Source organism: Phasianus colchicus, chromosome Z (assembly GCF_987193195.1).
Source record: "Phasianus colchicus chromosome Z, bPhaCol1.hap1.1, whole genome shotgun sequence".
Classification (NCBI taxonomy): Eukaryota; Metazoa; Chordata; class Aves; order Galliformes; family Phasianidae; genus Phasianus; species Phasianus colchicus.
In genome coordinates this window covers 1,763,080-1,786,940 of record NC_143476.1, presented here as the reverse complement: position 1 = coordinate 1,786,940, position 23,861 = coordinate 1,763,080, and the positions used below count along the sequence as shown (strand labels likewise).

General features: G+C 49.0%; 1 protein-coding gene and 1 long non-coding RNA gene across 2 annotated transcripts in view; both read right to left on the bottom strand.

The window, feature by feature from the left end:
* LOC149912187 (rho GTPase-activating protein 32-like) overlaps positions 1-21,083 on the bottom strand; it is a 41,180-nt gene extending 20,097 nt beyond the window's left edge. Inside the window, exons 1-3 of the mRNA XM_090130924.1 lie at positions 20,776-21,083; positions 20,141-20,227; positions 19,720-19,797 (exon numbers count right to left, since the gene is read on the bottom strand). Of these exons, the coding sequence (XP_089987050.1) occupies positions 19,720-19,773 (54 nt within the window). The 5' untranslated portion in view covers positions 19,774-19,797; positions 20,141-20,227; positions 20,776-21,083. The remainder of the gene's footprint in view (positions 1-19,719; positions 19,798-20,140; positions 20,228-20,775) is intronic.
* A 164-nt stretch (positions 21,084-21,247) lies between these two features.
* On the bottom strand, positions 21,248-23,209 carry LOC149912186 (uncharacterized). The gene is made up of 3 exons (XR_016462107.1): positions 23,098-23,209; positions 21,443-21,658; positions 21,248-21,342 (listed from the first exon to the last, which is right to left on the bottom strand). It is a non-coding gene; the product is annotated as an uncharacterized LOC149912186 (long non-coding RNA).
* Between the last annotated feature and the right edge of the window lie 652 nt (positions 23,210-23,861).

Genomic DNA, 23,861 nt, shown 5'->3' with positions numbered 1-23,861 from the left:
TATATTCCCAAGTCCTGTACACAGTGCTCAGATGCTTAATTGAAAGGTTCCATGAAACAGTGAGGTATCTATGTCCCTTTACCACTCAGTTATTCAATTTGCCACATGGATCTTTTATCCAGTCACATTAAAAAAACACTCAAAGTATTTCCTTCAGTCTTCCATTCTGATAGAGCTTTCTGGAGCAAATAAAGAGTTGCAACTCAGAATGTCCACACCTCCCTTCCTGCACCCTGCATCCTTTTTTCACTGTACTGTGATTACGTACCATTCTATTGTCACCCTCATTCTGTCATTATCTAGGCAGTTTACTGCCATTACATTTTCCAGCAACAGATGCCCACAAGTACAGCCAGCCTGGACTTATTTCCAATACTTATCTTTCTCCTGATGTCCTTGTAGGAGGTGGGACATTTCTCCATCTCAGCAGCAGAGGGCAGGAGGGGTCCAAGGTGAGGGCACGCTCTCCCCTATTTTTCTGGCACTCAAACACAAAGGGGACAAGAAAACCAGATGTGTTTCCCTGCCCATGGCAAACACCAGCCTTTCCATCCTTACAGTCCTTCCTGCCATCAGCAGAGACATTTTGCTTTCTTGTGCCACTTCATCCCTTTAGCATCTGGCATTCTAACAAAAAAGTACTTTCAAGGAATTTTAATATTTTCATATTAAATGTCAGAATTAGAACCATTATGTTTACCAAATATTTAAAACGTTCAACCCAGTGAGAAGTGAATTGATGTTGCATTTAGCATTCAGATAAGAACATGTAAAGGAAGTAAAAAGTGCTGCTTTCATAAACTATAGTCTCATTGTCAAGCCTTGCGCTGTCTCAGCAGATTATTACAGAATGTTCATTCAAGCAGGAATTGAGAGATGTGTCTGAATTGATAACAACAACGAGTAATTAAGAAAGCTTGACTGCAGTCTGCTTGAGGATTCGAGTCTGAAGTGTGTTCCACCTGGTGACAACTGGGAATTTCTTTCTCTCACCATTAGAAGCATTGCACCTCTGACTAAACACATAGCTAATCACCACTGAAAACCTAGGTGCAATTTCTGCAGTGCACAGACCAACTAAGTGTTGATTAACATTCAGAGAGATTGTGCAGGTGTCCTTTTAGGAACTGGCCTACAGTATGCTAAGAGGGATGGATGTGGGGACATTAGGATAATGTGCCCTCTGCCTTTTAAGACAGCCCCAGCAGAGCAGGTCAGCAGGCTGAAGAGCTGCGTGGGTCACCAGGGCTCAGAGACTTCACTCGGCCATCTGAAAGTTGAGGGACTTCAGCCCAAGCTGCCCTTTTCCATGCAGGCAAGGAGGCCAAGAGAAGGTGGATCGGCACGGTTCTGGTGCAGACAGGGGCTGCAGTGTGAGCAGGCCTACACAGACAAGGCTGTGCCCACACAGAGTGACAGCAGCTTTCGCTGTGAGCAGATTCCCAGGGGGCCTGAGCCATGGCAGTTCTTGATGGCAGCATGTTCCAATCAGCCCTGGAAGTCTTCTCTGGACGTCTGTCGCATTCTGGAATCCACACTGAGGACGCAGTCGCTGTGTCAGAGCAGCTGGCAGAGTCACGGGGAACCGTGACGTAGTTGGCCCAGGGAGCAACAACAAGGCCTGCACTGCTCAGCCAGCCCAGGCCAAAGGGGAGCACGAGAGAGAGCAGAGGAGAGAGGGGGGAAAGAGGGCCAGGAAGGAAAGGCCTGTGCCTGAATGGACGTGTAGCAGCAGCTGCTGACAGCAAACTCGGTGATGGCAGGGGCACAGCAGAGCAGTGCAATGCTGGCAGCTTCCTGTGTCTTTCACACAGGCACTGCAGACATGGCCAGCACTGGGAGATCAGCAGAACTGCTGCACACCTCTGCCAGCCCAGGCCAGAGGAGTGCAGAACAGTGAGCTGCTGCTGAGGGGAGAGAGGATGGCCTGAGAGCTGACCTGAGAGGCAGGGCTGGCTGTGTGACAGCAGCCTCTGTGTCCTCCTCCTGTGTCTGTGAGGGCCAGAGGGCCAGAAGAGAACATGCCCAGACAACGAAGCCCTGCTGTCCTCTGCTGCTCAGCTGGAGAGATGTTCCGCCTTCCTGAAGGACGCTGATCCAAAGGGAAGGAATCAAAGGAAGTCCAGGCTGGCTGTCCTTGTGGGCATCAGCTGCTGGCAGCTGCCTCTGTGCTGCCATGGGCAGGGCACAGCACACACAGTGTTTGCAGTTCCCTGTGTGACACTGGCCCTGGTGACCTGACAGCCATAGGGAGACAGTAGAAAGAGCTGCCTCCCTCTGCCAGATGAGGCAAAGGTGAGAATCCCAGAATCACAGCATGGCCCGGGTTGGAAAGGAGCTCAAGGTTCATGAATCTCCAACCCTTGGCTCTCCAAGGGTGCACAGGGGGCTTTGTTCTCCCTGTGGTGCAGCTTCAGTGCCAACTCACAGCTGAGCTGGTTGGCACACTGTGACAGCCTGCCGCTCTGAAGCTCTTGGGGCAGTGCTCAGTTCTTTCTGAAGTACTCTGGAAAATGCTGCTTCTCCTTCACCAAGTCTGTTTCCAGACAGACGTCTTTTTCTCCTCTGTACACACAAACAGTATCTTGTAACTCCCTGGCACAGTGCTCAGAAGTGATACTTCTGGAAGCACGTCAGAGAAAAGTGGCCTTGTCCCAGTGGACTTTCAGAGCAGATGAGAACAAGTCTTGGTTGACGGCTTTCTTCTGCTTCTGGAACTGCACAGGCAGGTTGTGTGTTGTCATACTTTATGCCAGAGTGCCAAACTGAAGCAGTTTCTGCAACTTCTTTTTTTCATACTTGTCACTCTTTGCTGAGACCTTAACTTAGTCATTTTTAATGCGCTCTCATCTAAACTACTGTGTCCTCCAGTGTCAGTGTTGTATGAATCAGGACTGTGGGATTTCATCAGTGAAAGGATTCTGCTCTAATGACTGTCATTCTAAAGCTGATATTGTTTCTACCGCATCAGGCTTGCAGGAAGCATCTTTGATCAACAGAGAAATCAGAAAAATTGCTTTTCCTATTGCAGTTTCCTTTTAACTAGTGATGAAAGCTGTCAGTTTATTTTTGGCACCAGAAATCCTGGGATGCAACCAGGTTAGATAAGAAGTGAAACTGAGTGCACAGTAAAGGAACATAGATGAGATAGCATCACACAGCTCTGGAAAAGATGTTCCAGCTCTGTGTCTACCTACACCTTCAGGAGATGAAAAGTACTGGCTTACTGAGGTGTCCTGGGTTGCAGGCTCTGTTAATCTCCATTTTTGGAAGAGCTGCTTGCAATAAATACCTTGTAAGGTGAATGAGCTTGATAGAAGTAGGGTGTGAAAGAGATGGATTTGCTGTTTCCCTGAAGGTGCAGGAGTATTGCTGTGCCTACAGTCAGTAAACAAGGCAGAAATCACTGTGTTCCTCAGAATGAAAAGCAAAAGAATAAAAATCTTTTTGGGAGTGACAGCACGCCTGAATGAAGCACAAATCTAAACATTTAAAATAAGGGCTAGTGTCAAAGGGACTTGCAGTATTTCTCGTGAAGAAATATTTGATGCTTCTTTATGAAAGTCGTCATAACAAAAGTGTACTGATGTCTCTGCTGAGGATTTCCTTGGTTCCAGCCTGAAGGTGAGCGCAGGCATGAGCAGGCAGTGCTGAGCTGCAGGTGAGTGCCTGTGTCCCACAGCAGGAAACCCGTGGATGTCTTCAGGTGTTTGAAATGGGCAGAGCTATGAAACCTGCAGGCTTTCACTGAAATTGTCCTCTGCTTTATTTTGTAATCTTAGTTTCACCAATGCTTTCCAATATTATTTTCGTATGAGTGCAGATACATGGGATAGGATTTAAAGTTTTTATGGTGCTGCTGTATAATTTTCTGTGGTCATCATAAGCCAATAAAAAAAATAAATGGTGATTAGGCAATCTATTTTCAACCTGTGGCACGTGTCAAAACAATGAAATTCCTTGCAGGAAGACAATATTGCTATACAATAATGTGGCTATCCAAAACTGTTAATTATACTTGATGAGCTGGAGATAATCCTGAAATGTGGGACTTTGATCTTAGCCAAGAAAAATAAACCGTATTATCATTCTTAAATTGGCAGCTGCTATCAAAAGCCTGTGTCTTATTTCCCTTTTAGTAACACTGGCTAAATCAGAGAAAGTGATAAAAGAATTTCATGATTGCAGCTTAGGGATTCTTTCCCACTTGACCAGAAGTAATCAATGTCCAAAAATGTCTGTAAATACTTTTTCTATCTTATTTTGCCAGATGAATTGATATTTGAGATGAATGGCAAAAACATTTTGCGCACATAGATAAGCAATGCAAATTTGCTGGATTGTTTTAGAGAAAAAAGCTCCGGTTATCTGATCGTTTCCATGCAGAAATAAGATTTACAGAAAAATTCTCATTATTATTATTCATGCATGAATAAGTTCAAAAAAGAGATGTGGGGGATGATGTTTCAATTCCAGCTGATTGTAGGAAGGACTGTCAGGATGGAAAGGCTAGTGTCTGCCATGGGCAAAGAAACACTTCTGATTTTCATGTTCCCTTTGTCTTTGAGTGCAAGAGGCCATGAGGAGAGAGTGCCCTAAACTTGGACCCTTTTTGACCATTGCAGCAGAGATGGAGAAGTGTTCAGCCTTCTAGAAGGACTTCAGGACAAAGATATGTAATGAAAATAAGTCCAGGCTGGCTGTCCTTGTGGGCATCAGCTGCTGGCATCTGCATTGCTGCTGCCATGAGCATGGCACAGCAGGTAAATATTGATTTTCCTTATGTGACACAGGAGCTCTTGACTTGAAAGCTAGAGGGATGCAATAGAAAGAGCTGCAACCTCTGCCAGACATGGCTAACTTGAGTGGGATGTTGTTTCAATTAGTGCTGATGTCAGGAAGACTGTAAGGATGGAAAGGCTGGTGTTTGCCATGGGCATGGAAGCACATCTTGTTTTCATTTTCTCTTTCTCTTTGAGTGCCAGATAAACAGGGGAGAGTGTGTCCTCACCTTGGAACTCTCCTGCCCTCTGCTGCTCAGAGGGAGAATGGCCAAGCCTCTAGAAGGACATCAAGACAAAGATATGTAATGAAAATAAGTCCAGGCTGGCTGTCCTTGTGGGCATCAGCTGCTGGCATCTGCACAGCTGCTGCCATGAGCATGGCAAAGCAGGTAAAAGATTGCTTTTCCTTGTGTGACCCAGGAGCTCTTGACTTGAAAGCTAGAGGGATGCAATAGAAAGAGCTGCAACCTCTGCCAGACATGGCAAAGGTGAGTGGGATGTTGTTTCAATTAGTGCTGAAGTCAGGAAGACTGTAAGGATGGAAAGGCTGGTGTTTGCCATGGGCTGGGAAACACATCTGGATTTCATTTTCTCTTTGTGTGCCAGAAAAAGAGCAGAGTGTGCCCTCACCTTGGACCCCTACTGCCCTCTGCTGCTCGGAGGGAGAATGGCCAAGCTTATAGAAGGACATCAGGACAAAGATATGTAATGAAAATAAGTCCAGGCTGGCTGTCCTTGTGGGCATCAGCTGCTGGCATCAGCACTGCTGCTGCCATGAGCATGGCAAAGCAGGTAAAAGGTTTCTTTTCCTGGTGTGACACAGGATCTCTTGACTTGAAAGCTAGGGGGATGCAATAGAAAGAGCTGCAACCTCTGCCAGACATGGCAAAGGTGAGTGGGATGTTGTTTCAGTTGCTGCTAATGTCAGGAAGGACTGTAAGGATGGAAAGACTGGTGTTTGGCATGGGCAGGGAAACACATCTGGTTTTCATTTTCTCTTTCTCTTTGAGTGCCAGATAAACAGGGGAGAGTGTGCCCTCACCTTGGACCCATCCTGCCCTCTTCTGCTGACATGGAGAAATGTTCCAGCTTCTAGAAGGACATCAGGACAAAGACATGTAATGAAAATTAGTCCAGGCTGGCTGTCCTTGTGGGCATCAGCTGCAGGCATCTGCATTGCTGCTGCCATGAGCATGGCACAGCAGGTAAAAGATTGCTTTTCCTTGTGTGACACAGGAGCTCTTGACTTTACAGCTAGAAGGATGCAATAGAAAGAGCTGCAACCTCTGCCAGACATGGCAAAGGTGAGTGGGATGTTGTTTCAATTAGTGCAGATGTCAGGAAGGACTGTAAGGATGGAACAGCTGGTGATTGCCATGGGCAGGGAAACACATCTGGTTTTCATTTTCTCTTTCTCTTTGAGTGCCAGATAAACAGGGGAGAGTGTGCCCTCTCCTTGGACCCCTACTGCTCTCTGCTGCTCAGAGGGAGAATGGCCAAGCTTCTAGAAGGACATCAGGACAAAGATATGTAATGAAAATAAGTCCAGGCTGGCTGTCCTTGTGGGCATCAGCTGCTGGCATCTGCATTGCTGCTGCCAAGAGCATGGCACAGCAGGTAAAAGATTGCTTTTCCTTGTGTGACACAGGAGCTCTTGACTTGAAAGCTACAGGGATGCAATAGAAAGAGCTGCAACCTCTGCCAGACATGGCAAAGGTGAGTGGGATGCTGTTTCATTTGCTGATGATGTCTGGAAGGACTGTAAGTATGGATAGGCTGGTGATTGCCATGGGCTGGGAAACACATCTTGTTTTCATTTTCTCTTTCTCTTTGAGTGCCAGATAAAGAGCAGAGTGTGCCCTAACCTTGGAACACTCCTGCCCTCTTCTGCTGAGATGGAGAAATGTTCCAGCCTGTAGAAGGACATCAGGACATAGATATGTAATGAAAATAAGTCCAGGCTGGCTGTCCTTGTGGGCATCAGCTGCTGACATCTGCATTGCTGCTGCCATGAGCATGGCACTGCAGGTAAAAGATTGCTTTTCCTTGTGTGACACAGGAGATCTTGACTTGAAAGCTAGAGGGATGCAATAGAAAGAGCTGCAACCTCTGCCAGACATGGCAAAGGTGAGTGGGATGTTGTTTCAGTTGCTGCTAATGTCAGGAAGGACTGTAAGGATGGAAAGGCTGGTGTTTGCCATGGGCAGGGAAAAACATCTGGTTTTCATTTTCTCTTTCTCTTTGAGTGCCAGATAAACAGGGGAGAGTGTGCCCTCACCTTGGACCCATCCTGCCCTCTTCTCCTGAGATGGAGAAATCTTCCAGCTTGTAGAAGGACATCAGGACAAAGATATGTAATGAAAATAAGTCCAGGCTGGCTGTCCTTGTGGGCATCAGCTGCTTGTATCTGCACCGCTGCTGCCAAGAGCATGGCAAAGCAGGTAAAAGATTGCTTTTCCTTGAGTGACACAGGAGCTCTTGACTTGAAAGCTAGAGGGATGCAATAGAAAGAGCTGCAACCTCTGCCAGACATGCAAAGGTGAGTGGGATGTTGTTTCAATTAGTGCTGAAGTCAGGAAGACTGTAAGGATGGAAAGGCTGGTGTTTGCCATGGGCTGGGAAACACATCTGGTTTTCATTTTCTCTTTCTCTTTGAGTGCCAGATAAACAGGGGAGAGTGTGCCCTCACCTTGGATCCCTCCTGCCCTCTTCTGCTGAGGTGGGGAAATGTTCCAGCTTCTAGAAGGACCTCAGGACAAAGATATGTAATGAAAATAAGTCCAGGCTGGCTGTCCCTGTGGGCATCAGCTGCAGGCATCTGCATTGCTGCTGCCATGCGCATGGCAAAGCAGGTAAATGGTTGCTTTTCCTTCTGTGACACAGGAGCTCTTGACTTGAAAGCTAGAGGGATGCAATAGAAAGAGCTGCAACCTCAGCCAGACATGGCAAAGGTGAGTGGGATGTTGTTTCAATTAGTGCTGATGGCAGGAAGACTGTAAGGATGGAAAGGCTGGTGTTTGCCATGGGCAGGGAAACACATCTTGTTTTCATTTTCTCTTTCTCTTTGAGTGCCAGATAAACAGGGGAGAGTGTGCCCTCACCTTGGACCCATCCTGCCATCTTCTCCTGAGATGGAGAAATCTTCCAGCTTGTAGAAGGACATCAGGACAAAGATCTGTAATGAAAGTAAGTCCAGGCTGGCTGTCCTTGTGGGCATCAGCTGCTGGCATCTGCATTGCTGCTGCCAAGAGCATGGCAAAGCAGGTAAAAGGTTGCTTTTCCTTGTGTGACACAGGAGCTCTTGACTTGAAAGCTAGAGGGATGCAATAGAAAGAGCTGCAACCTCTGCCAGACATGGCAAAGGTGAGTGGGATGTTGTTTCCATTGCTGCTGATGTCAGGAAGACTGTAAGGATGGAAAGGCTGGTGTTTCCCATGAGCTGGGAAACACATCTTGTTTTCATTTTCTCTTTCTCTTTGAGTGCCAGTAAAACAGGGGAGTGTGTGCCCTCACCTTGGAACTCTCCTGTCCTCTGCTGCTCAGAGGGAGAATGTTCCAGCTTGTATAAGGACATCAGGACAAAGATATGTAATGAAAATAAGTCCAGGCTGGCTGTCCTTGTGGGCATCAGCTGCTGGCATCTGCATTGCTGCTGCCAAGAGCATGGCACTGCAGGTAAAAGATTGCTTTTCCTTGTGTGACACAGGAGCTCTTGACTTGAAAGCTAGAGGGATGCAATAGAAAGAGCTGCAACCTCTGCCAGACATGCAAAGGTGAGTGGGATGTTGTTTCAATTAGTGCTGAAGTCAGGAAGACTGTAAGGATGGAAAGGCTGGTGTTTGCCATGGGCTGGGAAACACATCTGGTTTTCATTTTCTCTTTCTCTTTGAGTGCCAGATAAACAGGGGAGAGTGTGCCCTCACCTTGGACCCATCCTGCCCTCTTCTGCTGAGATGGAGAAATGTTCCAGCTTGTAGAAGGACATCAGGACAAAGATATGTAATGAAAATAAGTCCAGGCTGGCTGTCCTTGTGGGCATCAGCTGCTGGCATCTGCATTGCTGCTGCCAAGAGCATGGCACTGCAGGTAAAAGATTGCTTTTCCTTGTGTGACACAGGAGCTTTTGACTTGAAAGCTAGAGGGATGCAATAGAAAGAGCTGCAACCTCTGCCAGACATGCAAAGGTGAGTGGGATGTTGTTTCAATTAGTGCTGAAGTCAGGAAGACTGTAAGGATGGAAAGGCTGGTGTTTGCCATGGGCTGGGAAACACATCTGGTTTTCATTTTCTCTTTCTCTTTGAGTGCCAGATAAACAGGGGAGAGTGTGCCCTCACCTTGGACCCATCCTGCCCTCTTCTGCTGAGATGGAGAAATGTTCCAGCTTGTAGAAGGACATCAGGACAAAGATATGTAATGAAAATAAGTCCAGGCTGGCTGTCCTTGTGGGCATCAGCTGCTGGCATCTGCATTGCTGCTGCCAAGAGCATGGCACTGCAGGTAAAAGATTGCTTTTCCTTGTGTGACACAGGAGCTCTTGACTTGAAAGCTAGAGGGATGCAATAGAAAGAGCTGCAACCTCTGGCAGACATGGCAAAGGTGAGTGGGATGCTGTTTCAATTAGTGTTGAAGTCAGGAAGACTGTAAGGATGGAATGTCTGTTGTTTGCCATGGGCTGGGAAACACATCTGGTTTTCATTTTCTCTTTGTGTGCCAGAAAAAGAGGAGAGTGTGCGTGCTTTCTACCCCTCTTGCCCTCTTCTGCTGAGATGGAGAAATTTCCCAGGTTCTACAAGGACATCAGGACAAAGATATTTAGTGAAAATAAGTCCAGGCTGGCTGTCCTTGTGGGCATCAGCTGCTGTCTTCTGCATTGGTGTTGCCATGAGCATGTCACAGCAGGTAAGGGATTGCTTTTCCTTGTGGGACAGCTGTTAAGCCATTCTGATTCACCCTTTGCATCCACAGCATACAGTTTTTTCCCACACTGCTGTTTCTATCCAGCAGTATGCATATGTGCAGTGCTACAGATGTTGGTGGTCCTGCCTGTGGCAGGGGGTTGGAGATTCCTGATCCTTGAGGTCCCTTCCAACCCGGGCCATTCTGTGTGTGTGTGTGTGACTGGCTAAACACCAATTGTTGCTAGCTCAGCAGGTATACTGCTAATTATTGAACGTCTGACAGCTGCTTATCAACACTTGGCCACTATTTCTGGACACCTGCTCATCCCTGAAGAGAGAGAAGTTTGGAAGGAGGACAGAGGGGAGTCTCTTGATGCCTGCCTGTTGCATCCCAACCTGCCCACAGAGTGAGTCAGTTCGGCCTTGTGTGGAGGCCCTGGCTTCTTTGGAGTCTGTTTTTCTTTTGCTGAGCTTCTCCTATCCAAACAGAATGGCCTTACAACATGCTTTCTGGTCCTTAATACTAAACCCATGCAATTTGTAACTATTACAGTTCTGTAAGTGAGAATTGATCACATGATTGAACAACTGTATTTCTAAAATATGTTATGAAATAACTTCTTTTTACTAATACTAATACTAATAAAGTCTTTCTACTTTTTCAAACTGTTTCTAAGGGCAAATTACAAAACACATCGTGCTGTACTGCTTCAGAGCAATCCCACATTTGATAGCCAGTGCAGAAACAACATTCCATCCTACAGCATTAGCTAGTTCAGAGGTACCAGACGTGTATCTGGATGTGGCTGTTGTGCATACCTGGGGCTGAGGGATCAGAAGTGACAGCTCCACTCTTGGAGACCACAGAACTAAAATGGAAAGATAAAATAGTTGCAGGGCAATTGTTCTCTGTGCCTGAAGCAGGGACCGATTTATGGGGGAGAGATTTAACAGTTAAATGAGGATTACAGCTGCAAGTCTGTGAAACAGATATCAGGTGTCAATGAATGTGTTATCAGCTGTGATGAAGAAGAAATGAATCCAAAGGTGTGGGCAGGGGAAGGAAATCGGGGTGGACTCACAATTTTCCCTTACAAAGAACTGCCCAAGGAGGGAGTGGAGCTGTGAAACAGCAACAATATCCCATAGCCTTAGAAGGGAGAGTGGGTCTAAAAGCTGTAACACAGACACTGGTTAAGGATGGTCTTCTGGAACCTTGTCTGTGGCCTTATAACACCCCAATCCTGTCGGCACGGAAGGCAGACGGCACGTATCGGCTGGTGCAAGATGTAAGGAAATGACTGAACCCGTTCTCAAAAGACAGCCTGTGGTTCCTAACCCCTATACCCTAATGAGTCAGATCCCACACGGACAGCAGTGGTTTGGTGTGAGAGACCTCACAGATGCTTTCCGGACAGCCTTTGGACTCAGAGAGAAATGGCTGCGTTTGTATGAGGACACATTGTAATCCTATCGTGATTCGTGATGATACTGTAGATACTGGAACTCGTGCTAATCCTTGTCTTTGCAGCATTTGAAGCAAGCAACTGGTGCTGCTGTCATGCAGAAAGCTCCCTTCCAACCACTCAGCAAGCATTTGGATGAGACAGCTTCCTGCTGGGAGCCCTCCGACATCACTGCTGCCTCCTCCAGAACCATACCTGCAGATGCTTCAGAGCTCTTCAGCATGGACTTCCTTCCTCCCGTCAGCAGCTGCTCCTGCACTGACCTTCATTCACACTGGGATACCATCTGCTTCCAGCAGGAGCTGACCTGCGAGACAGAGAAAGGAAACGTGGGATGAGCACTAATGCAGAAGCACAAGGCTGTGTCACCACCACGTCTTGCAGCCTTGGGAAGTCAGCTGCAACTGCAGCCTTGGTCAGAATTACAACGGGCACCGTAAATTAAGTGTGACCTCTGAAGTTGTTGCCATGATCAGAAATAGACGCTGAAATCGCTCACATAACTGTCGGTGGTTCCCTCCAAATTCTTTTGCTTTGGGGAACAGATGGACTCGGAATGGAAGGACACGAGAAAAATGACATCTGTTTGAGCTCAGCAGACTTGAGAGGTGGGCCTGGGTGAACCTCATGAGGTTCAGCACAGCCAAGTGCAAGGTTTGGCATTTGGGCCGGAGGAATCCCAGGCATTCTTTTGTCATCGTGGTGGTTTCCAATAGACCCCAACAATGAGACATCAGGTCGCCGTGTGGGCTCCTGGGTGACACTGCCATTTCCCAGCCATTGCAGCCTAGGGGCAAATAAAGTAAAATACTTCAGAAAGATCTCACACTGATTGCATATTTTACTGTTCTTTTACACAAAACAGAAGGAGAGGGCAGCAGATGCATACAGCTGCATCAACACCCAGGCTGCTAAAGGAATGGAAAGACAGAAACATCAAATATCAATGCCTTATTCTAATGCAAGGAGGGAAGCTTCTATCAATGTTACTTTTTATCATTTAAAATGAGCAGTTGGCACTCTTAAAGGAAAATCCTAGGCCCCAGGTTCTGACAGTGTGGCAATCTGGACTCAGCTGTGACTGATCCAAACAGTCTGTTCCAGATTTTAACATCCCTTCTATGCATTCACAAGTTTTCTCTCTTGACTTCCCCTTACAGCCGTTAGATGCCAGCAAAACATCCCACAAACACTCCTTAACTCTGTGCACACAGGCACCCATCCAACCAGAGCCATCAGTCATTCCCAGCCATGCGCTCTTCCTCCAATCATGGTCAGCATCACACGGCCGTCACGCAGCTCACTTGACTCAGTTTTTCTCTTCTTTCTGGAGGTGTCCTTGCTTCTCAGCCTTACCTTCTCGTGATGTTTATCTCGCTCTGCAGCTCCTGCTCTGAATAGGCTTTCTTGGATTCCCGCATGACAGGCACAAAATGCAGCCACAGCCCCTGCCACCAAGGTCAGCTCTTCAGCACACATTACCTGAGGAGCACTTGGCAACTCCTGCAACCTGAGCAGTGCCAGGAAGACTGTTTCACTTCTGCTTCTCCTGGCTCAGAAATTCATTTTCCTACCTAGAAAATGGAAAAAGAAAAGAAAGAAAAAAAATCCTGACATTAGCAGACACAATTGATACTATGGAATTCTGGAAGGCAAGGGATTTGCCCTCTACGATGAGAAGTTGAGTGCAAAGAACTCAGAAGAGCCATGAGCAGGTTGTGAACTTGTGGGTAAAATTAGGAAGTGCAGCAGTGCAGGGCTTCTGGAGGTGAGGGTCTGCTACAGCCGCCTGGAAAGAGAGCCTGTTGGTGGGAGCTGCTTACTGCAGCCAGCAGAAGCATCGCACTCACTGACTCTCATCCTGATGGGGGATTCCAGTCAGTCTGGGAAATCAGCATGGCTGGCTGCAAGCAATCTGACAGACTCCTGGAGTGCAGTGAGAATCACTCTGTGGTGCAGGCATTGGGCACAGCAAGCAGAAGGGAAGCATTGCTGGACATGGTGCACACCAGGGGTTACGACAGGAGGCGGTCAGGGCTGCAGTGACCATGCCCTCCTTGAGTTGGTGATCTCAAGGAATGCGGGCCTGGCAGGAAGCAAAGGCAGGAGCCTGAACTTCAGGAGAGCCAGCTGCAGGCTGTTCCAGGAATTCTTGGACGAGATCCTCTGGACAACTGTTTGTAGGGGCAAAGGGATGGAAAAGAGCTGGTCACTTTCTCAGAAAAAAACTTGCTCAGGTTGCAGGCTGAGCTGCAGGAGAGGAAGGGGAGGAGGTGCCAGCACGGCTCTGCACGATGCTCTGCCACACTGGGCAGCTTGATCATGGCTCAGCAGTGGGATCAGACGAGGAGAAGGGGAGAAGGAAATCAAGGATGGGAGGGAACCATCAGACACAGTCAATAAGTGTCTGTGAAGTCTTGCAAACCAGAGATTCCCAGGTTGTTTCTGCTTTTGCAGCATTTGTGTGGTGCAGGGTGAGCAAAAGGTTCTGCTGCTTGATTCTTCTGCAGGAGCCGCCTAAAAGGGAAATGGCCACTGAGCTGCAGACCAAGCAGTACTGCCTGACGTTGGCCAGGGGGAGCTTCTCCTGCCGCAGTGTGCTGATGACAGGTCTGGAGATGATCTGCAGGGCCAGTTCGTAGATGGGAGCCAGGAAAGGACATGATGGGAGGAGGGAGGTGTTAAGCAACATCCAAGGCATCAAAATGCATCAGAAGGCCCTGAAAAGCATCACAAAGCCACAGCCAGGAAGCTTGGGAGTATCATGAGCAGCATCCAGGATGCGAGAGATTATTTGCTACCATGCCAAATGGTAGCAGAGCTCCCCCTGCAGACATCCCAAAGCCAGACAAAACAGGAACAAACCCGGAGCTGTGCTGCACGCACCCCACAGCCACAGCATTGCAAGCTGGGGTGCCTTGCTGTGTGCTGCATTCATCCCAGTCCGTGTGAATGAAGACTCTGGAGGCAGTCAAGGCGTTGGTTGAGCACGAGTGTGCTTTTATTATTATATAAAGGACAGGAGGGTGTGAGAGGTCCACGGTGAAGATGGGACTCATCCTGTCTTGTCATGGAGAGAGTGGCTCAGAGCTCTCAGTGCTGCTGTCCGGTGCCTGGGACTGGAGGCCTGATTGAAAGTCCCCCTGCAAGAGGCTCTGCTCCTCTTCACTGATGCTGACCTGCTCCTGCATGGAGGTGCTGCTGTCGGGGCACTCACACTGTGCTTCAGATGGGCTGCACTGCAGAGACTCTGGGTTAAAATCCACACTTGTGACTGTGGTGTCTGGGAGGCTCAGGTCAGCAACTTCAGCAGAGCCAGGTGTAATGAGAGCATGGACTTCGATGAGCTCCTTCTCTCCATTAATGTTGTTAGATGGAAGGCTGCTATTAGAACTGCAGCAATTTGTGCTTCCTAAGAGCTCTCCACTGATGGAAGCACACAGAGCATCCTCGCTACTTGCCCTGGATCTTATGGCTTGGCAAGGGCTCGATTCACCTAGAAAGGATACACAGGGGTTAGTGTCAACCTTTCACAAGCTGAATTACGACAGTGGTACTTGATCAGGGGTGAAGATTTAGGCACGGGATTGAACGCTAGAAAGAGATACATGTGCAGAGCAAGCTTGAATTGTATGTTCCTGAAAAGCAGGGATTTGGAAGCTGCATTTGCACCCTTACCTGCCAGGACTACCACTGCTGTTTCTGAGGGCTGCCTGGCATTGCGCTGCAGTTGGCGTTTGCTGCCAGAGGATGGCTTCCTGAGGCTGAAGCAGCAACACCAACTGCTAGCTGGTGATTCCTCAGTCTTGCTGGGTGGATTTTGTCTGGAGAGAGAAAACAGCCAATGCTGTGAGTCGTGCGTGGTGCAGGGTGAGGGAAGAGCAGCACTGAGCTCTTGGCAGCAGTTGCTTGTTCCTAGCACTGCCTGGTTTCTGCAGGAAAACACAAAAACCCACCCAAACAATGATGCTAGGTGCTGGAAAAGAAAGTCCTCTTTACCTGTCAGATGGAAAGTCAACGACGGTGTGGAATTTGCCCTGCCCAGCTGCAGGGCTTTCTTCCACTTCAATGTCCCGGCTGCTCTCTGTTACCACAGAAGAGGTGCTGTGGCCTCGCCTCTGTGCCTGTGCCTCCTCCAGGCTGAGCAGCTTTGTGGCAGCAGAAGAGACTCCCACAGACTTGGGCCCTGGGAGAGAATTGTGCCCTGTCAGGGAAAACCACAGGTAAGAGCGAGGATCAGAAAGCAGCAGCACAGCCACCACAGTTCTGGGGGAGGTGCTGTATTTTTCTCAGGCTTGCTTATCCGAGCCACTGGAAGAAGAGGAGCCCAAAATAACCATGTGGGAAGAGGTGTGTTTATGGCAAAGGACATGGTCATCATTAAAAGCAGCTTACTGTATCAAAATAGGCAAGGAAAAACCCAAGGAAATGGGGGCAGGGAACTGAGAAAGCTTCGCTGCCACACTTGCATCAAGCTTTTCCTGCGTGCAAACCATAATAATGACGGTTTCCTCCTTGTGAAGTTTGGGCTTGGACATTCTCAGCATCCAGCAACAGGATGCCATACCCTAATGGAAGTCCAGAGGTCTGCTGTCCCCTTGATGGTAAAAGAGTATCTCAAACATCCTGGAGAAGGCCTGCATTTGGTCAAGGTGTCAGGTCAAGATCAAGCTAATGGAGGAAGACACTCACCTGCTGCATCTGCGATGTCTGCTCTGGATTTGGAGCCGAAGAGGACGTCGGTGTGGTTGATGATGAATTCCACCACATCCGACTGCGTCTGCAGCTCCATGCAGGCAGCTCTTCCGCTGGCGCAGGCAGACTCGTTCTGCTGTGATCTGTAGAAAAGGCAGATTTTAGAAGTCATTTCTCCAAGACCGTTTCCCCGAGTCTGAATTGTTGCAGCCAAAAGCTGTCAGCTGAGGCTCTGGAGACTTCCGCAGTGGGCAATCAGTGATGCCACTGCAGAAATTCCCCTGGATGATCAAGGACACGTCAGTCCCATCTCAACAAGACTGCAGAAATTGTCACCTAGACATTGTGCCCGTGGGGATGGAGAACAGCTCAGGCTCCTGCTCTTCTGTCAGCCACAGATTTTACAGAAGAAGAGCACATTTGATGGAGAAAAAGGGAGCACTGTTTTTTTTTTTAATGGAGAACAGATGTAAGTGTTGTGTTGAAACAGAACCAGAAGTTTACCTTAAGAGGTTTGGAGCCCACACAATGGCTAGGTTCTTGGCATGCATGTTTGTTATCGTGGAGCTCCCAGCCAGACACGCCAAGTGTCTCATCAGATACTCCAGAGTCCTGGAAAACAAGAGAGGCAAACGTTCAGCACCAACGAGCATGCCGTGCTGCAATTCAGAAAGCAAACCTCCATTCATGCTACTTCTTGTGATTGCTACTGTCACCGAAGATGAAGTAGATCCAACTTGACTGAGTGCCACGCTGCAGCACCAAGCCCCAGCACAGCACAGCCGCAGCCATCAGCTGCACCAAGCGTGCCCCCGTGCCCAGGAACTGACCCCATAAAGTAAGCCCATGGAGCCTTCAACCCTTCAGCATACACAGGCATCGTGTTGCCGGCGTGAGACAGAGCCTGGAACCGCATCGTTGCCCTCTGCAATGCAGCAGGGCTGAGCTCAGCAGGCTGAGGGCAGCACTGACCTGTAGTGAGGAGCGGGCAGCTGCTGGATGACGTCCTGCATTCTGAGCAGCCGCTCCTCCTCTGTAGCGGCACCAACAGCATCCTGGAGTAGTGCAGAAAGGGAGCGAGACACCAATCAGGCTAGTACACCACTGCGAGTAAACCTCGTGGGGCTGACAGCAAAAGGGCCTCCGAGCTGGGGCACTGCTGCAGCCATCTGCCAAGAGGCCCAGGAAGAGGGAAATGAAAGACGTGGCCTTGTGCTTACCGAGAACTTGCCGTACAGCTGGTGGGTGAGCAGAGGGTTCGGGAGCTCCCTGAAGTACATCTTGCAGAGGGAGCTCACGCTGTGAATGTCACGGACGGTGAGCTCAGGAATCTGCTCCGACTCAAATTCCTGCCTGGAGAGAAGGACGCAAACCCGGTTGAGCGAGAGGAAGGCAAGCCCAAAGCCACACCAGATGCACTCAGGCTGTGTCAGTCGCAGCACTCTTACCGCAGCCTCTGGATGTTGGACGCGACGCCGGACAGGCGGTATATCCCCTGCACCACGCCGTGCTGCTCAATGAACTCAGCGCAGCTCTGGAGGACCTGGGGGACTGAAGAACACGTGCCAGACATCAGTGGAGCTCCTGATTCAATCGTGCTGCAGGCTGTGCTTCACATCCTATCCACTAAGCCCAGCCAGGCTTGGCTGAAGCAAATACAGATGTGCTTGTCTCTTAGGAGCATCCGCCTCACTTTATCCTTCAGCCATCAACTCCCATTACACGTGTCTCCACTGCTATCAGCCTGCCCCCTGCTAGATATGAGCTCCCTTTCATCTTCTTTAGATGCCCAGCAGAGGAAGATCTCAGGAATGGGCAGCTCCTTACCATCACGACCGGAGTGGAGAAGATGCTCTCCCAGGTCACCGCCAAACACCCTTTCCTTCTCCACCTCCCGCTTGGTCGGTTTCTTTGGGCGGGCCTTCACCAAGGAACGAAGGAAGGTGAGGATCTTGCTGCGTTTCTTGGGCACTGCACAACAAAAGGAAGAAACCAGGTCATTTCAGGTCTGGCTCCGTTGGACGAGGCCGAGCACAGCACATTCTACAGGGCACGTCAGAACGGGAAGAACATTACCAACCAGTACATACAAAAAGGGATTTTCCCCATCTCTGGAGGAGCCCAAGGCCAGGCTGGATGGGGCCCTGGGCAGCCTGATCTAGTCTCACATTAAATGTGGGGGCTGGGAGACCATCCTGAGGCAGGAGGGTTGGAGCATGATGATCCCTGAGGTTCCTTTCCATCCCAAGCCATTCCATGAGTATTCTATAGTTTCCCCAAGTCCAGTCATAAACCCAGGAGGATTGGGCCAAATCTCTGCCCCATGGTGTGCATGAAGAATCATCAACCCAGAGGACAATGTGGGATGGATAAAGGAGGTACTAAACATGGAACATACCCCCAAAAAGACTTCATTTTGCTTTCCCACACCATCAAATGTAACATCCATACCTGGCTTTGGCACAGAATTGATGAGTGCCTCAGGAATGTTCTTATTAATGAGTTCCACACACTCCCCTGGGAAAAATCCAACCTGTAACAAGAAGAGAGGCCAACTATTGCATGCAGCACTTCTCAGGTCTGAACTGTTAAACCAAAAGCCACGTAACATTTCCCTCGGAACGTGCTTGCCTGACGTTCCATAAGACTATCCAGCAGAAAATGGCCATAGTTCACAGCATAAAGGTAATAATTTTTCAACATTAGCAGCCAAAGGCAAGGTCCTCTGACACCGACACAGGGAAACTGTTTATGTCCATTAGGCATCCTGTGCAGGCAGAGCAGCTCTAAGCTGAGATTCCTGCCTTTACTGAAGTTGCACTCTCCAGTCTGAAGCTTGTGCCTACCTGGAAGCCGAGCTTGCCTCTCCACCAGGGGGTCAGCTCCTTTGGTGGCATGTCGATGACACAGATGATGTCTCCCACCTGCAAGAGATTGCAACGTCAATCCCAGCTTCAGCACGGCTGGGAGGAAAGCACAGCTCAAATGACTGCATTCTTCTGCACTGCCAAACATCGCCGAGCGTGAGAGCACTTGCACCAGCGCAGCTGTGAAGGCATTTGCCACTGTAAAATAGAGCATGGAACGCCTTGAACTGCTTACCTCAAAGGAGAGTTCATCCGCTGCCTGGGCAATGTGTCTCTTAATAGCATGGGCAGCAGCAATAGCTGGAATGTTCACAGGTGCCACCTCATTGTCCAGCAGGGGCTTCCCCTTGTTCTCAGTCTGAAACAGAGAGCACAGGCCACGGTGAGGAGCTGGGAACCAACAAGGAGGATTTCAAGGTGAGGAGCACATCTGCAGAGAAAGCTGCAGGAAATGCACTCGGTCCTTATCGTGGGCACTTCAGAAGGAACTGCAAGTCTAATAACGGCTGTTTCTCTCCCTGGTGTGCAGCAGGCACACGCCAGGCAATGCAAAGATGCATCTCTCCCCACCCAGACTAATCAGCAATGGCACTGACGCAGACAGGTGGCCTTGTCCATTTTGCCCCCTCCTTTCCTACGCTCTTTGTGCAGGAAGGCTGGCTGTTTAAGATGCTAGGAGACCGTGAAGAGGGAAACCAAAGCTACGGCTGCAGTTACAAGGTGCAAACAGTGCCATTGCAAGCACCAAGCAGCTCTCTTGAGCAGTCCAACCAACAGCGAGGCCAAACAGAGCAGAGAATGATTGTTGTTTCTGCAGCCATTTCAAGGGAAAAGTCAGTAGAGGACAAACCCCACAGCCGAGATGGCTCTGGTAATTTTAAAAACTTGCCACGCTTGCACTACTGTCTTGCCACAGAGGAGCTCTCTTGGAAAGCAGGAGAGCACATCTGCGGCTCACTCTGCTGGCTGCAGTCAGGGAACAAAGACCAATCAGAGCTTCATACTCTACCTCTGTCCATGCCAGGTCAGGCCCACAGCTGATCTCGCTGCACGCCACAGCCATCAGCGTAGGTGTGACAAGCTGGAACTGAAAAGAAACACACTTTTATTTTCTCTGTTCACATCTCTGCTGTGCTCCCTACAGCTGTCGGGCACACTCACACAGCCCAAGCACGCCTGCTGGTGTCCCTGGTGATGCTGTGCAGCTCTGCACAAGCTGGGGCTGGGACTCTTTGCCTAAGGGATTGCTTTCCATAAAACCAGCTGGTCACAGCACCACAGACAGCATCCTTCTGAGGGCTGAGCTGCAGAGCACGTGGAGAAAACCCACACGTGACCAGCGTCCCATCAAAGCTGGATGAGGCTGTGTTACTAAACACGGGGCGTCACGGGCTGCTAAAGCATGTGGGGGGACAAACCATGGCAGGTACCTGGCAAGAGATCAGAACGAGGGAGAGAAATCTCACGAATCCGCAGCCTTTCCTTGTCACTTTGCTCTGATCTTCCACGAGCAAAAGCTGCAGCAGGGAAGCAGGCAGAGGGTGGAGAGAGGAGAGAGAAAGAGCAGGTCAGTTTGCTTCCACGGTTTAGCAAAGACTACGAGGGAAAAACCAAAATCTGCCCTCCCTCAACTTAAAAACTTAAGTTTTCAACTTAAAACCATTTCCCCTTGTCCTGCAGTTATCTACCCTTTCAAAGAGTTGATTCCCCTCCTCTTTTTAGGCTCCCTTTAGGTACTGAAGGCTGCCATGAGGTCACCCCACTGCCTTCTTTTCTCCAGGCTGAACAAGCCCAGCTCCCTCAGCCTGTCTTTGCAGGGGAGGTGCTCCAGTCCCCTGATCATCTCTGTGGCTCGCCTCTGGACCCTCTCCAACAGCTCCCTGTCTTTCTGGACACTGTACTGCAGATGGGGCCTCACAAGAGCAGAGCAGGGGGGGACGATCACCTCCCTGTCCCTCATGGCCACCCCTCTGCTGATGGAGATAATGTGATCCTATGAGCTCCGCCAGCCAGCAGTTCTCAGCACTCACTGTCCCCCCGTCTCTCCCACACTGTCTCAGCTTACCTACAAGGTGCTGCACAGGACGGTGTGAAGACAAAGGGACGCAGTCGGTGCACAAGTGCAACAAGCGAGCTGCTCAGTCAGAGCTCCAGCGCTCCAATGAAGGGACGCAGCACGCACTGCTCCTCCCCTCATTCTAGCCCTTATGACATCACTGAGGGCCACCAGGCTGCTCCACCACGACGGACAGGGTGGGGAGGCAAGACCAGTCCTGCGTGACTGCAGCCCACAGCTCCCCTTCACACCTCCGTGGATCTCTGGTGTTTTACACGGATGCAGCCTCGCTGCAGCTCCGTGGCTGTCACACAAGGCCTGCAGGACCTCTTTCTCTCCAAACCCCGTCTGCAGGCATTGGTTCACGAGGTTCACCTCCTGCCCTCCTGAGCAAAAACAAGCACTAAGAACAAGAGCAAAGCACACTGGACTCGACCTGGCTGGATCCCCAACCCTCAGTCCTTTCAGTCGTACCCTGGTGTGGAGACTCATCCCCAAAGCCTGGCTGGACATCAGCACAGGCATCATTCTTCAAACGCCCCATCCAAGCAGCAAGGGATCAAAGCGTTGGCACAGCTGAAACAGAAATGCTGTGTGAGTTTCCTGTTAGCACTGAGCAGGAACAAATCTACCGCTGAGCAGCAGGATGTGAGACAAGCAGCAGCAGACACCCAACCTGCAGAACCAGCTCGTTTGGGGTCGGTCCAGATGTTTGTCTGCTCCCTTCCCTGGCCCAGGCCAAGCTTGTGAGCTGCTCCTCCTTGGTGCAGGGGGAAATGGTGCAGATGCCATGTGGTGGCTATGCACAGCATGCCTTTTACTTGCTTTTCCTATCTCCATCTTCCATTAGCAAACAGCATCTCCAGCCTCCAGAGATCACTGAGTCCAACCCCTGCACAACAGTGAAAAAAAAGATATGATAAGGGGTACTTAAAGCACAGCATCTGTAATCAGATCAGACTCCTGCACTGTGAAGACTTCCATGAGTATTCCTGCAGAGTGCATCACTTAGTCTCTCTTTAGCCTTGTGTTCATGGTTTTCCTGTAAGAGCTTGTCTAAACACTGCCTATAATCGTGGTTATGCTAGAAGCATTTGGATTTCTTGATCCTCAGTGTGATTTCAGTAACAAATCCAGATGCTTTTTTGTTAAGGGCAGCTTTCAATTTCTCAACTGAAATTTCAATATTGCATTAGGTGTTGACAACCACGGGGCTGCAGTACAGAGAATTACAGGGAGATTAATTTCTCCATCTCCATTCTCCTAGACATTTATGATTACAGTGATGTAGTTATATACAAAGTTGCAAGATACCAAAGCTAGAATAACCTCTTGGTGCAGCAGGATGTCTGGAGCCCAAGTGCAGAGTCTCAGTGTTGCAAAGCCTTGAAGAGGTGCACGGTATGTGCTGGGGCTGATGACACAGACCCTGGAGCAAGGCCAGTGTGATGTTAGAAACTTGACCAGCAGCTGATCTGTTGTCAGCCATTTCTGGACACAAACGGGATCTGGTCGACTTAGGACATGACCTTTGGGCTGGAGAGCAACTCCCCGAGGAATCACACAGCCACTGCAGACCGTTGGCAAGAACCCCATACCAAAACAGCTCATCTGCAATCAGTTTTTAATCTGTGCAGCAGTGATTGGAACAGGCGCACGCTCTCTGCAATTGCAGGAATGTTCACAAGTGGAATGTGCATCACCTGTGTGCTCCAGCTCTTCTGTGTGCATGCTAGGAGAAGTGATCCCCCTGCACCCAGGGCTGCAATAAAGTCCTGTGGGCTTTCTAACCTGCCCACCAGCAGCCCAGGCTGCCCAGAGCCACATCCAGCCTGGCCGTGGATGCCTGCAGGGATGGGGCATCCACAGCCTCCCTGGGCAACCTGTTCCAGTGCCTCACCACCCTCTGGCTGAAAAACTTCCTCCTCACATCCAACCTAAACCTCAACACCCCTCGTCTCAGTTTAAAGCCATTCCCCACGTGTCCCATCACTGTCCACCCTCCAAAACAAAACACCTCGGCTGTTCAACACTGAAAGAGCAAAATAACCCACAGCTCTTACTTCCACTGTATGCAGTTAATTCCAAACTTAAGGTCACAGGTTAATTACTCATGTGATCCTTCCTGACAGAAGAACTACTCGTAGTGATGTGTAGGAGTAAGGAACTGTTTGAAAAGGTCATGGACATATTAGAACTTGCAGCATTTTTCTTAATAGATGCCTACATTGCAAAGCATTTTGTAAAACACACGTTACAAGTACTGTGCATTGGATTACACTATATCAAACTCTAAGTAACAATACAGGTTGCTTTTAAATCTACACTTACATGCTAACTCCTTGATAAAATTCCTGACTGCCTTCAGTTTTATAGCCAAAGCAGTGTTTGAGCTGGTAATGTACTCTTGAACAGCACTGCTGCCTTCAGCATTTGTATGTTTAGATCTGAAAAGAGAACTTGGTCATTATTTCACGATGAGAGAATCTTATATGACAAAACAGAATTACAAAAATCTGACAATACTGTAAAATGCCAGCGTAAGAATGTGGCTTTGATTTTTTTTTTTTCTTTTTTTTTTTTTAAATGGTGAGTGTACCATTAATTCAAGACAAGAATTTTGTTTGTAAGTCGATCTCTATAACTGTTCTTGGCATCATTCTGTAGGATGAACTAGATACATGGAATTTGGCACTGGCTCCCCAGGGCAGTGGTTTGGCACTGAGCTGACAAAGGCCAAAGAGCATTTGCACAATGCTCTCAGACACAGGGCTTGACCCATAGGAGGTCCGGTGTGGAACCAGGAGGTGGAATACATGATCCTCGAGGTCCCTTCCAAATACAGATATTCCATGATCCTCTAATACTTATATTCCCAAGTCCTGTACACAGTGCTCAGATGCTTAACTGAGAGGTTCCATGAAACAGTGAGGTATCTATGTCCCTTTACCACCCAGTTATTCAATTTGCCACGTGGATCTTTTATCCAGTCACATTAAAAAACCCCTCAAAGTATTTCCTTCAGTCTTCCATTCTGATAGAGCTTTCTGGAGCAAATAAAGAGTTGCAACTCAGAATGTCCACACCTCCCTTCC